This window comes from Prenolepis imparis, unplaced genomic scaffold (assembly GCF_030444845.1).
Source record: "Prenolepis imparis isolate NDT839.2.m4 unplaced genomic scaffold, iyPreImpa1.0 SCAF_9, whole genome shotgun sequence".
NCBI lineage: Eukaryota > Metazoa > Arthropoda > Insecta > Hymenoptera > Formicidae > Prenolepis > Prenolepis imparis.
The window spans coordinates 4005784-4019944 of NW_028141167.1; the positions used below are offsets into that span (position 1 = coordinate 4005784).

General features: G+C 36.3%; 1 protein-coding gene across 4 annotated transcripts in view; it reads right to left on the bottom strand.

Annotated features, from left to right (window-relative positions):
• Positions 1-14161, bottom strand: part of Lilli (AF4/FMR2 family member lilliputian) — a 197600-nt gene that overhangs the window by 146126 nt on the left and 37313 nt on the right. Inside the window, exon 1 of one of the 4 annotated variants that reach the window (XM_083046195.1) lies at positions 4217-5438. The exons of the other annotated variants lie outside the window; for them this stretch is intronic. Within the exon in view, the coding sequence (XP_082902321.1) occupies positions 4217-4233 (17 nt within the window). The 5' untranslated portion in view covers positions 4234-5438. Of the gene's footprint in view, positions 1-4216; positions 5439-14161 lie in introns of those variants that run through there. 4 annotated transcript variants of the gene reach the window in all.

Here is a 14161-nt window from a genome sequence, read left to right on the forward strand (position 1 = left end):
TTATAGCAATATGCTAAACCGATTGGTCAATTTACAACAATATCGTAGTTTAAGAATTGAATGAGATGAGAAACGCGAAATTTGCGATAACGGGGTCGAAATTTTATGAACACTCGCTCGCGATACCTCTTTCGCGATAACGCCTTAGAGATCGACCCTAAACACGTTCGTCGAGCGCGGTACAGGGTGAGTAAGCAATAAAATCAAACGTAAAACGGTGCTCGTTTTCTACATACTTTATGCAGCCTCCGTCCGGGAAAAGACGAAGGGGGATAGGCTTCCCTCCCGCCTCAAAAAACCCTTCTTGCACCGGCATTTCTAAGTATTGGCAGCATATTTCAAGAATTCCGCAGGTATGCGAGAGTTTTATCTTACTCGGTGTTCAACCGCTGGGAAACAATAACCTTTTCCTCACGACGCCACATACAAATACTCGAAAGAACGTGAGAAACTAGAGAATCCAAGGTGAAAAGACACAAAAAGATCATTTCTTTTGAAACAAAAAAAAGGTAAAATAAACAATGGGTTATATATAAATCAAGTAGTTATACAAAGATCATTTTTTGTGTTATTCACACCTACGAAGAATATAAACAGATAAAAGACTTAAATTTTTTCGATAATGAGTAAAAGATTGTCAAAGGTAAGATTAATGATCAATTCCTCGTGTTTATTATGAGCGATAAAAACGTTGTTAGTCGATTCGACTGTCTACAATTTCATCGTCTCATTTACGGTTTCGCAATGTTTGAATGATTACTTTCACAACATAATTCACATATGTATAATATTTAATTTTATACTCACGATAAATATATAGAAAAAAAATTTTTCTTTAGAAAATTTTAAGTAAATTCGAGAGAAAAAGAGAATAAGAATTAACATATTTTCTCTCTCGAAAATTAAGCAAAGAGATTAGTTCTGGCGTCACGTTTGTTGCAAAACGAGGCAAGGATAGAGAGAGAGAGAGAGAGAGAGAGAGAGAGAGAGAGAGAGAGAGAGAGAGAGAGAGAGAGAGAGAGAGAGAGATATCCCGCGGCCTGCATTTCGACGCATCGCTTTCGACGCGCAGGATGGAAAGCCTAGCCGACGCGTTCCATTATTTACACGAAACACTCCTCGAGGCAAATACATAACACATGCTGCCGTACAAACAATGCATCGGGACGCAGAAGAAGAGTCGCTTTCAAGGCCGCGAAAGGATTTACAATCGCCGAGTCGTTAGCGCCTTCTCTCTCGCCGAGCGACCGCCTCTACTTCGCGTAATTGACACCGCGCTTAGATTTATAATTACGTGGTGTCGCGTGCATCACTTGCTCTCTCTTTCTCTCTCGCCTTCTCCTTGAGAATCCCACCCGATAGCATAAGATAGTGGCGAGATAGGATAAAATTTATCGCAAGTTCTAAGATACATAGTTCTCTCATAATATTATGTGATATTATAGAAAAACAAGACGCAAGTATGTGTTAATACTGAAATATAATCGATTATAAAAATATGAAATATAAAAAAGCGCACAGGCTGATATTGGATTGTTACCAAGAGTAAACAAAATTAACAAATAAAATCAAGTGCAGAATATAAGTAAATAATATGTGAGAAAACTTCAAAATTAGAAAATAATCCGACAGATGATTCCTAAAGAATTGTGATATTTTAATTTAAATAAATATTAATTTAAATAATATCTTTTTCGCTAGAAAAATAAATATCCAAAGATATTTATAAATAAAAGAAAAGAGAGTTTGTGACTTGCAAATATGTATAAAGTATCGATCTTTAAATTTGTATGAATGGGGATATATTGGCTCTTCACGTTTCAAAAAATTAATGTCAGAAGAAAATAAATGGCTAAATAAGTAGAAATTAATAAAATTCTATCCATGTGTCACATTCACATAATTATCTTTATACACTGAGACAATTTTCTCTTAGAATTTACCCCGAAAATCATGGTAATCGTGGGACAATATGATATGGAATGAAGATAAGAATTTTATAAGAATTTCTCTGATTAATACTTATCGCAATAAAAATAATATCTATCACAATAAAATCTAAAACATGTTTGATTAATTTTACTAAACTGCATAGTAAAATTAATCAAACATTTTATATTTTATTATAATAGACATTATTATTTTTATTGTGATAAATATTAATCAGAAAAATTCTCATAAAATTCTTCCATACCATATTGTCCCACGATTACCATAATTTTCAGGGTAAATTCTAAAAGAAAATTTTCTCTGTGTACCTATCTGTAATATATATATTTTTTAAATACATTTATATACTTAATATTTACTGTTTTATTACTATATGTGCGAGGGCGATTAAAAATAAACGCCAGGAGGAATCACGAAAAAGTAAAGAAATCGCAAAAGAAAATTGTCCGGATCCACGATGGATAGAGATAGATAGTCAAATTTCCACTACAACGATAGCAAATTAAAGGCTTTGAACGCGCCGAGAATTATTCAGCGTCAACGATACCCAAGTAACTGTTCTTTTGTTTCTCTTCATTTCCCCTGACTCTCCTTTATTCCTGCTGCTCCATAATTTAGCAACCTACGCAGCTTCTTCGTCGACGACGACGACCGGCAAGTATTTGGAACGTTCTCGTCGCTTCGCCAGTTCAAATTCCTAAATGTCGCACTCATCTCTTCGACACTTTGCCGGCGCTTTAAAGATCGCGCGCGCTTTCCTCCTCGTCGAAAGTTGGCTCGGGAATAAAACTCGTGACACGATTAAATTCATTCCCCGAGAACGAGCGGCAAGTAGCTCGGATTTCAAGTTTCAAGCTAACTGGTGTAGCGCGCGTATTTAAGTATATTTTAAATTACAAACTTTTGCTGTGCACAGTTTAAAATCAAAATCTTCATGAAAAACTCGGAAGAGTAAAATCTTCCTCCCGGCGAATAGATTTATTTTCAACATTAGATGTGTTGAGGATTGAACTTTAAATTAAACTTTAAAGTAACTTTATTGTTTGCGAATAAAGTGCAAGTATAAAAATTATATTAAAGATGCAAGATGTTATATATATTATATTATCTAGCTTATATATATTTTCACATTATAGATTTAATTCAAATCTTCCCTTCCCCTTCTATACTTTCATCATTAAAACTATCATCATTTTCTTCTTAGACTTTCAATATGTTATTAAAATCAATTTCGATAATATTATGCATTATATATATTATTTTAATACAAAACGACGTGTTCCATGACTCATTCTCTGGTTAAATCACTTCGTACATCATTAATGAATTCCTCTAGAAGAAACCAGTCTCTAGATTCTTCGCATACTAAATATATTCGCGTGTATATACTTCAATATATAAGGTATTCCACTATTATCGTATCAATGATAATAAAAGATTTTTTATATTTGAAATTGAATTACTCGCGATAAAATGTCAATAATTTTTGACTAATTAAAATGTAAAAAAAAAAATTGAAAATCAATCTTATAAATTAAAGATAGAAAAGAGTGATAAATGATAAATTCTCTCGATATTTTCATCGAAAGATATGATTTCAAATTGACGAAGGAAATTGTCTACTAAACATTGTTAGGGAGTAACGGGAGACAGTATATCTTCTTTGAGAAAAATCTCTGATACAATCATTCTCTAACACAACCCCTTAACCGCTTGTAAAGTTTACACCTTCAACCTTCGATAAAGTAACGATACTAACGAGGATACCATAACAAGCGCCATGCATCTGCGTCAAGATCAATAAACAAGGCGTCAATCTTCTGTGACTCATCCCCCATAATCGCGTCGCTTTACCACCACGGGGACGTGTATTCGCTTCTGTAACGGCAGTGACGTATCAATGACCTCGTATCACCCTAGGCAACCCTCGAACATTCCTCACAAATATCGCTCGAAATTTTTTAAACGCAATTACCACGAGAAAATGGCACATTTTTCTCATTTGAAATTCAATTAAATCGTGACAATGATCGCAAAAGATCTCTTCACGCAAGCAGATTGAGAATGTTTATCGCCTGCTTAATCTAATTAAACGCGCAAAATTGATTCTTTTTAATTCCTAAAGAACCTGCTTATGAAAAATCTCCAAGTATCTTTCGAGCGTGCGCATCCTAGACAAAGTAGAAGAGAATCGAGACGCATTCGATAAAGGAAATTAACGTGGAAAGAAATGCGAGCGCGAAAGTCAACTCTGGGGCTCACTCACCGTGGCGGCTTCTTCATGGCTTGCGCTGGCTTGTGGCTCGGCTTGTCACGTGTCGCTACGGCCGTACGTCGTCAGGCGTCGTTCCATGGTATATCCTCTCGTCGAGGCTCCTCGGTCGCGGGCCTCCGGGGAGGACAATCGGCGCGTCTAGATTCTCGTTGGCGCGACGCGATCACGCACTACCACTACTTATACACCACCGTAATTGTATACGTCGTCGCGCTCCTGTGTTCGCCAGAGTATCGGACTCTCTCCCTCTCCCTCCTTTTCTCTCGTGCCGCCGTAGTTGGTAGTAGTAACGTGTAGCAGCCGAGTGTACGACGAGGGGGGGGAGAATACTGGCAACGTCGCCTCGACGCGCCGAAACGCCGTCATACACCCCGCGTGTGTCTCTCTACCCCCGTATGTCTCTCTCTCTCTCTCTCTCTCTCTCTCTATCTCTGTCGCGCACGTTTGCAACTTGCTGCTCATTCACCGTCTCTCGCGCTATTCCGATCTGTCCGTTCGTCGCTTTGCCGAACCCGTGTGTGCACCTACCTGTGCGCACGCGACCCCGCACGTACACACACGCGTGCACGCGCGCACACCGGAAACCGGAGCACACCGGTGCGATGGTGCGCTAAGCGCTCGTCCTTCGATGCCGCTCGAGATTCGCGACGAGACACGTCGGTGTATATACTTTACTCCTCACGCGCAATGTTTTCCCTTTCTAGCCACGCACCCCAGCACTCGCGTCGCGGCGTATTAAATCGGACAATCGACGCGAATTCGCGTTCCTCGCCAACACTGCACGGAGCAGCGCCGCTCCGCGTCAAGTACCTCGCGATTTTCCTTCGACCGTTGCCTCTCACTTACCGCGTGAAATTAGCCGAGATTACGTCTCGATTCGAACGGATAGTAGCCGAGTACATGGCGATCTTCCGTCGCGCTTTCTCACTCGCTCTCTCTCTCTCTCTCTCTCTCTCTCGCTCACTCGGTCTCTCTTCTACTATGTCTGTCTCTGTCTACGTCTTTTCTTCGCACGAAAACGATTGTTTTGCCCCACTCGCGGCACTAACGACGCGATCACACGAGTCAACGCGAACGGGTGAGAGTAACGCACGACGATTTTTCACGAGTACGGCTGCAACCCCGAATACTTCACCGTGACCCGTTGTCACCTTTTATCGGAGGTACTCTCACTTGCTGGCATTAGCGGAAGCCATATTGCGATCACTGTCCGTGCAACCGGGAGCGCCAAACGACGGCAGAACGAGAGGGGCGACGAGCGCGCTCGCCCATTGGTCGAGCACCTGTCGACGTGGGCGACATCTACTGTTGGATATGCGCAGCCGCTCACTCGCGACGTCGCTGTTTTATCGTCCGTATACCGATACGCGGATTATGATGCGTCATGACATTCCCAGACAGTACACGTCCCTAAAATAAAAGATGCCTAAAAAATCGTCTTATCGTTTCTTAAACACATTTCTAAAATGTTTTTTGGTTTTTTTATGCTGCCTAAGATTGTCTCCCAATCATTGTTAATCGTTCAACCCGTGTAATCTTTGTCGCGGTGAATCATACTTATGTGTCTTGTACTGCCGTACTATAAAAAAAAGTATTCAGGAGAATAATAATAACGCAAAGTTTACATCTTTTACGAGAATTAAGCAGATTTATATAAAAAAATATTTTTTTATGCTATCTTATACCCCCCTTTTTCCGCTAATAAAATTCAATCTTTAATTTTCTCATAAAATCTATCAATCTGTCATTAAAAAGTGATACAATAGAGGATATATGTACAACATTCTCTCTATCGTAATACTGCATTTTAAATAAATAATCATCAATTTGTTCCATATTAATAAGACAAGAAATTGACATTTTGCATACTTAATGTATAGATCGAAAGTTGCTCTAATGTTCTCTCTTTGATGCGTTAGAATAATTCGAGTACGAGAGGGTTAAACGCAGGGGATAATAGCCGTCTGCGACGGACACTTGGTCCATCAGCCATACTATACGCGCGCACATAAATTGCTTATCGCGTCCATCCAACCCTCGCTCGGTTAGATAATTAGTCAGGGCATTCGATCACCTCTAAGCCCTTCCAACTTTCCACTGACACCATTATCGAACAATGATCGCGCTGTTCGTTCGCCGGGAGACCGAATCGATTATGCGCGACGTGATTATGTTACGCTTCGTATATGGATATGCGGTAGCGAAAATAAAATGCGAAAATAAAATACAAAAAAAGATAACAAGAAGAGCCGCACGACTTTGTCGCACAAATCTGCCGTACGAAGTAGAGCAAGATTAGAAATATGTAGTTTCGACGGAATATAGGTCAATTCATGCTGAACGAGCTGTCTTTTGCCACAAAGGCAAACATAATTTTCGTGGTTATTAATGGCAAGAAATTACTTGAACGAAAAGTTTTCGTATCTTAATTTATTTTGCATTCTAACAGTCTTTACTATATAAAACTTATGACGCGAATAAAATTAATTGAATAAAAAAATGGTAATTTGACGATAGACATAAAATGATTATTTTAATCTGCAGCAATTTTAATTTTTAATTAATAATAGAATAAAAAAATTTATTTTATCATTTTTTATCTCGAGATAAATTTATTAATTAGAGATTTTTTTAATATACGTCTCTCTTCACACTAATATTTTTTATATAATATTAGAATAAATCTAATATTATATAATATTAGATTTATAATATTAAAATAAATATAATGTTTATATGTGTATTATATACACTGAATTAATAATTAATATATAGCAAGTATTTGGCAACTATGTAAATGCTATGTCTACTTTCGAGCGCGCAGGAAATACCTCGCTACTGCAAAGGAACGCGAAAACAGGAAATGCCCTCTCTCTTTTGTTCTGTATCTTGACATATGGCCTTTTCTGTATTTTAGCTATAACACTTTTTCAGAAAGACAACAGTGATGACTACAATTACAGAGAATAGTATATATTCTTACCATTAGATATTATGTTAATATTAAATACGTCACGTATATTATTTTCACTAAAAAAATTATGCTACAAGATACTGAGATATTTAAGACGACATAAATTTTCTTCATTTTTTTTTATCATTATTTCTGTTGCAATATAAAATTATTTTCTACAATAGAAATATGTTTCTTCTCTCTATCTCTCTTGTTTTACCTTGACACAATATAGTATATTTTTTCGATATCTTATATACAACAGCTATATGCAATAGCATACTTATTTGTTTTCCTGGTCTCTCAATTTAATACCCACAAACATGCACCGAGACTTTATCGAACTCGAGACAAAGAAGTTTATCCTTGAAAAATTCAAATGTATTTCACTTTATGTAAACTACTATTTGTACAAATCGCCGTATGTCGAGTGTCACGAACAGATAATAAAAACGATTATGTTTACCACGATGGTTGTTATCGCTGCATTAACTATCGAAGGTCGTTGTTATCGTAATCCTTTTTACGTCAATCTTCTAATAGATTGCTCTGCTCGCAATTTCATACAATTATACATGCAATTTATTTAGAAATTGATATAATAAAGAAAAGCGCAAAAAAATCATTTTTTTAATTATTAACGCGATAGAATTTTTGTAATCGAGTACAACCGTAAATAAAAAAACAGCAATTTTTAAATCAAAGAAATTTCACTCAAAAACATTTTAGAAAATTATTCGAAAATATTTATATAAGGATTATTAGAGAATTATATAAGAGAATGGAACGCGCGGTTTTTCTTACTCTTGTATATATTTTATTACATATATACATATATCTAATTATTTTAATCTCTATAAAATATCTCTCTCTATCTATCCAATAATCTGTATAATATACTTGCATAATCCGATTTACGTAAATGGAATATATATAAAATTATTATTCCTATCTCATTAATATTTAATTATACAGAATTAAAAACATCCGTATGAAAATTATTTAATACAATGTATAACACATTACATACATTATATCACATAATTGTCTATGCATAATGATCTTAAAATTACTCATTTTCTATAAAAAAAAAATGCTTGTTTTCTTTTCTACGGAAAGTGCCCATTAGTCCTTTTATCGCGCACTCTCTTTTTTTTAGAAAATTCATCTCATATTTTCTAATAGAGACATTAAGAAAAGCCTTTCCTTTATTGCTTGCCGCGATAACAAAAACGTAAAGCAAGATTGTAAATGACATTGACAACAGAGACATTGAACGGGAAATTACTAATTTATAACCCAGCTCAATCTATCTAATCGAAATATCCCCGACCTTCCCAATTGCGCGATGCATCGCCTTGATTAAATGTAGACACAGCTGTTTGATCAAAACCGAGTTAAGCTGGATTGAAGCTTTGCGGGAATCCTCGAAAAATTCGCTGACGTAGCGGCGCTATGACGTAACCGGAAAATATATAATCATAACGATTTCATGCGCGCGATTCTGTAATAATTTTGTAATATCTGAATTACTTTTAAATAACGAAATTAAACGTGAACGACTGACATTTATATTAATTTATATAAGACCTGATTATATACTTACATAAGAAAGAAAAAGAAGAAAACTTATTTTATATAAAACGTAATATTGTACGTCACATTTAATTAATAATTTTTATTTATATGCATACATGCATGTGTATGTATAGATATAAATATAATTTTATATATAAAATACAAATAAATAATACGATAAAAAATTTTATCTTTTATCTTTTTATATAGTCAGTTTAAGAAGTTTATATGCAAAGCTATGTGTTTTATATACCCGACGTAACTTTTTATTTTCAAATCTTCTTATTTCATCTTCTCGTTTGACCTACTAAACGAGAAGACATGCGCAAGCGGATATGCAACAAGTATACGTCAGTCGCAGCCATCTTACGCAGACTCCGTCCTAATCGCGGATACTCGTCGACAGGCTACAATTCAGAAAATGATTTAACAAGCGCTACACTGCATATTTTAACGGCGAATGAAATTTGCCCCCGTACAAAAACATAAATCACAGCTTTGTCAAAACCACACAATTCCCATCGTAAATTAATTTTAAAACGCAACAATTTATATATCAATTTTTGTATCATTGTCAAGTAATAAAATAATGATTTATTTGTTTCATCGTTGCGAAATATTGACTTTAAAATGCAAGAGACTTGATCGCGGATATAAGAATGGATTTTCCATCGTGACGTCAGATTCTATCTGTCATTCGAGTACAATCCCGCGGCTTTGTCAACGACGCATGCAGAAGAGGACTGAATGCAACAAGTCCTCGTCAATGGCCTCTTTCGGACATTCCTCCTCTTCCGACGTCGCTTACGTCAGCGGTGACGCATGACTTCCGTTACGTCACACCGACGCGCCGTACAATGACGTAACCCTCCTCGTGCATTCTGCAACCCTCCCCTCTCCCGAAATACACCCACCCATGCAATATACTGCAAATAGTATCCGAATGCATCGGTTATATTAATTACGTGGGCGGTAAATATTGAAACGCGCGGTGATGCGATGAGAAACGAGAATTATAGAAACATGTGCCGTTATTTAAAATTACATCTTACGAACGGACGAGAGTTATAGCTGCATGGAATTGTAGCTAATAAATTATCATAAATATAATTAGTTGTAATCGCAATCTAAAGTCACGATGCAAAGGTGAAATAAAGAAATCATTATTTTTGCTATTAAATTACTAAACATACTCAAATTATTTTTAAAATGTAGATATAAAAATGTGTATGTACTCTGCATAAAATATTGTTAAAATATAATTAAAAAATTACGATAATTTGATCGATAGTTTTTTGAAACGAAAATATATTTTTCCGAATATATTATTCGCAACAAGCATGTGCATTTGTATTATCAACCAAAAAAATCAGCGACATCAATCTTTCGAGAAATTTAGGCTCGTTGAGGCTCTAACAATAAGGAAAACTCAAAACGATAAAGCAGAATAAATGTATCGATCTCTGTCTTTGTTTGGCTTCTTTGAACAATGCGAAAGGAACAGCGGAAGAACTTTAAAGAGAGAAGAATAGATGGGAAAGGAAAAGAATATGAGAGAGAGGGAAGAAGGAGACCGAGACGAAATTCCTCTATTGATTTCTCGCCAAGGGTAGACCAACCAAGGGAGGATTAGGTATCGGCTCTTCTCTTCGTGATGTCTCTCCCATCTTTCTACCACTCCTTCCGACGAGTTCGTAGTAATTCATCGAACAACCTGTCTAAGCGGGAAGAAAGGTAAAAGGCCACCGCGAAGTATGACAAATGAAGCAAAGAGGCTTCCTAAAGAGATAAAAGAGATGTACGAACAAAAAGCCCAACTTTTGGCTAAACTCAATAAAGATGAATATAATTCTTGACTTTTAAATACGCGGAAAGAAATTCGAGAGACAGATTTTACGAATACTCCGATAACACAATAAAATAATGGACCCTGTATTTTAAGATAAAGAATGTGTAATACTGTATTACCATGTTCGTGCGAATTGTAAAATTAAATATAACATATAAAATAAGTAATCCGAAAATTTTATATGCAAAACACACAGTGATATAAACGGATATAAAAGATGTATGATATAAAGGACTAAAGATGAACGAAATTTTACATTCAATAAAAAAAAATTCAGCGAGAGAGAGAGAGAGAACCACAAAAAGTTTTTTCCCCCTTTCTCTCGACTTTTCCATCTCTTTTTCTTTGCGAACCTATCGTGTCCTACATCCCGCTCGCTCTTCCAAGCCGGTCGAAAGTAGTAAAACGGCGTAACTATACAACGTGCAGATGAGAGAACGAGAGCAACGGTGGTAACCAGCCTCGTATTGGTCGCGCGACAGTAACCGTAACACCGGCGGTGATAGTAGTAGTATCAGCAGTAGTAGTAGTGGTAATAGCACCATTGCCGCAGACCTGCCTACGACGAGAGTAAACGACAAGAGTATTATTAGCAGTAGCGTTGACACGCGGCTATCACCGCTATACGCAACACGACGCAACCCGTAATCGCGTTGATATCGGTCGCGACGCTGATCATACGCACTCGCTCAACACCTTCACGCGGATGATTGAAAAAAGAGAGAGAAAGGAATAAATAGAGAGAAAAATATTTATGCAATATCAATAATATGATGCAATACAAATATAATAATAATGATAATGTTTTCTTCGACATCTGTCGCTCGTCTTCAATATCAGACAGATATCTGGAAAGAAGTATCGCCACGAAAATGTAGTGTTGATATTTGTTGACGATTATAATTCTAGTATATCTAGCATTTACTTTAACGATTAAAATATTAATATTTATGTGTGTTGCAAAGTATATTTAAATATCATTCTTAAGTTATCTATTCTCTGTTACTAATAAAAATCATCATAATGATTTTTTTTCAATTTGGAGAACCAAAATCTATCTTCTCACGTCATTATTTTCACATTCTCTATTGTTCTATATTTCTCTCCGTATTTTTATATTTTTATATTTTCTCGTTTTTACGACATTCCAAGTAATAATTTCCGTTAAACAACGTATCGTAAACTCTATATCCTAATAAACTCCCGATAATCGCTGACTCCCCTCGTTCGATAGCATCAACGATATTATCGCAAAGCGTCCAAATAAAGCAATTAATGTTCATCGTCAAAGGGCACTTGAACCGGCAAACGACACGTGAAGCCTGCGTGAACCCCGGATTTTCTTCTTCGAGATTAAAAGGGGATGCCCGAACGAGACGTTTAGACGATTAGATGACTGGTCGTGCGACGACGAATCGCGGCGATCGTCCGTAATGCAATTACGCATCTAATTATAGGTTCCTCGTAATTGAATCGTTCTAGGCTTGACGTTAACTGGGTCAACTCTAGAATTCTTTATCGGAAAAATTCGTCGCAACAACAACACGCGACAACATAATTAAAACGAACGTGATTTTCGTTTCAAAGAAACGAGAAGCAATTTTATATCTCGCTCTCTCTCTTTCTGCGTGCGTGTGTATATGTGTGTTTGGATTTATTATACTTTGCTCGTATTATAACGTGCGAAAAGTTATATCGAGGTACTCTGCATGTGAATCTTCACACGGATTGGACATACATATACACACACACATACACACGTATTACAGATGATCCGTAAATAACAAATTTTAGAGCTTCCCTGGGACATAAGCCATAAATCCACACCTCGTCTCCCAGCCGTTCTCTTCCCGCTTTCCAGTATCTCGCAATAACCATAATGTATCGTCGATATTAATCACGCGAAGTAGCAGATCGATAGAAACCAGCGGTTGTCGTTTGCCGGAAATAACTTGATCTTTAATATTTACTTAATATATTGACATTTCTATTAAGATATCTTCGTCGATAGAACTGATGTTACATACCTCAAAGCAATCGTTGTACATGGAATGGTTACAAATGAGAAAGTCTCTGATTAATCTTATCTTATAAATGCATGAACTCTAACAATATGTATATTCCTAAATAATATTTGTTTCGAAGAAAATATGCAGAGAAAAATATATATAATACTATATGAGTGGCATGTTATATTCTTTATTGATTTCCTAGGCGATATTTTATTTCGAAAAAAAGAGAGAGAGTGAGTTTCTCTCTTTAAAATAATTTTAAAGATATGATAAGTATTAAACAATTTTTGTTTTATATAAAATGTTTATATTTGTTGTTTCATATTTGGGAAATGAGAAGGAAAGTCGTATTCACGCGGAAAGAGAGCAATAGGAAGCATGCTGTAAACGATAATATCGAATTCCATAATAGCATTCATCCGTAACAAGCGCGCAAAACAGCGCGATCAAAATCTCTTTTGTCGATAAACACGCGCATACGCGTGTGGCGCAAATCACGTGGCGAAACAACGGCGAAACTACACACATTCGACTGTTAACTAGTAATTGGTTTACATATCATTTAAATCGTTCGCCCCCCCCCCTCCCTCACTCGTGCTCTTTCCCTATATTATCGCGACATAATAGATGTTATCGACGTTGCGTGGCTCGCTTAGGAAATCAATTAATGTAACCGCCTCGACAGATCATGTGTCAATCACATCGGTGAACAATGACGAGAGATAAATCGCGTATTATAAACACGATATGCTTTCACGCGATTCTACAAATCATTATTCTAATTATTTTAAGTTGTGCAAGAGAGAACTGCTCTCGAAATGCTATTCATCGATTACAATCACTTACAAATAGAGAAAGCGCTATATAGAAAAAGTAGAAGAGAAATATTATTATTGCTAATAAATTTATTTGAAATTATTAATTTAATTATTGTTCGTCAAATAGTCTATTTAGTACACATGTACAATAGGATTTTGTCCCATTTTTGTATTATAAATCGCAAAATCTCTGTCATTATTTTTACTTACACTCTCTTTCTAATATGATTAATGATTATGTATGTATGATTATATATAACCGAATAAATCTCAGAATCTTAAAATTTAGAAATATTAAAAAAAATTGTTAAATAAAAATGTAAACAAAAGTTGAATGCTGTCTTAAATATCTCAGAAAATTCATACTTTTTTCCCCCCATAATTTGTTCGCGCCGCACTTGGACTTGTATATGCTTAAACGCGAGAAATAATTTTTAGCAGGCATGTCGCTTGGCGAAAAAAATAGCGCGATATAACCGGATAATTCGGATTGTACGCGAGAGTTTGATTGCTCTGGGAGCGTATAATTCCCAGAACCGGTGGCGGCGCGCTTAAATAGTTTAGAGCACCACATAGCTCAGCAATCGGTGTCTCCTGCCGATAAATCCCATATTGGTTTACGTTCGCTGACGCAATACGGCGGCAGATGCGTGGGAAATCAATTAAAGAAAGCGCGCACGGAACATTTCGACGGGAAACAATGAACCCGTATATTTATGAGTACGA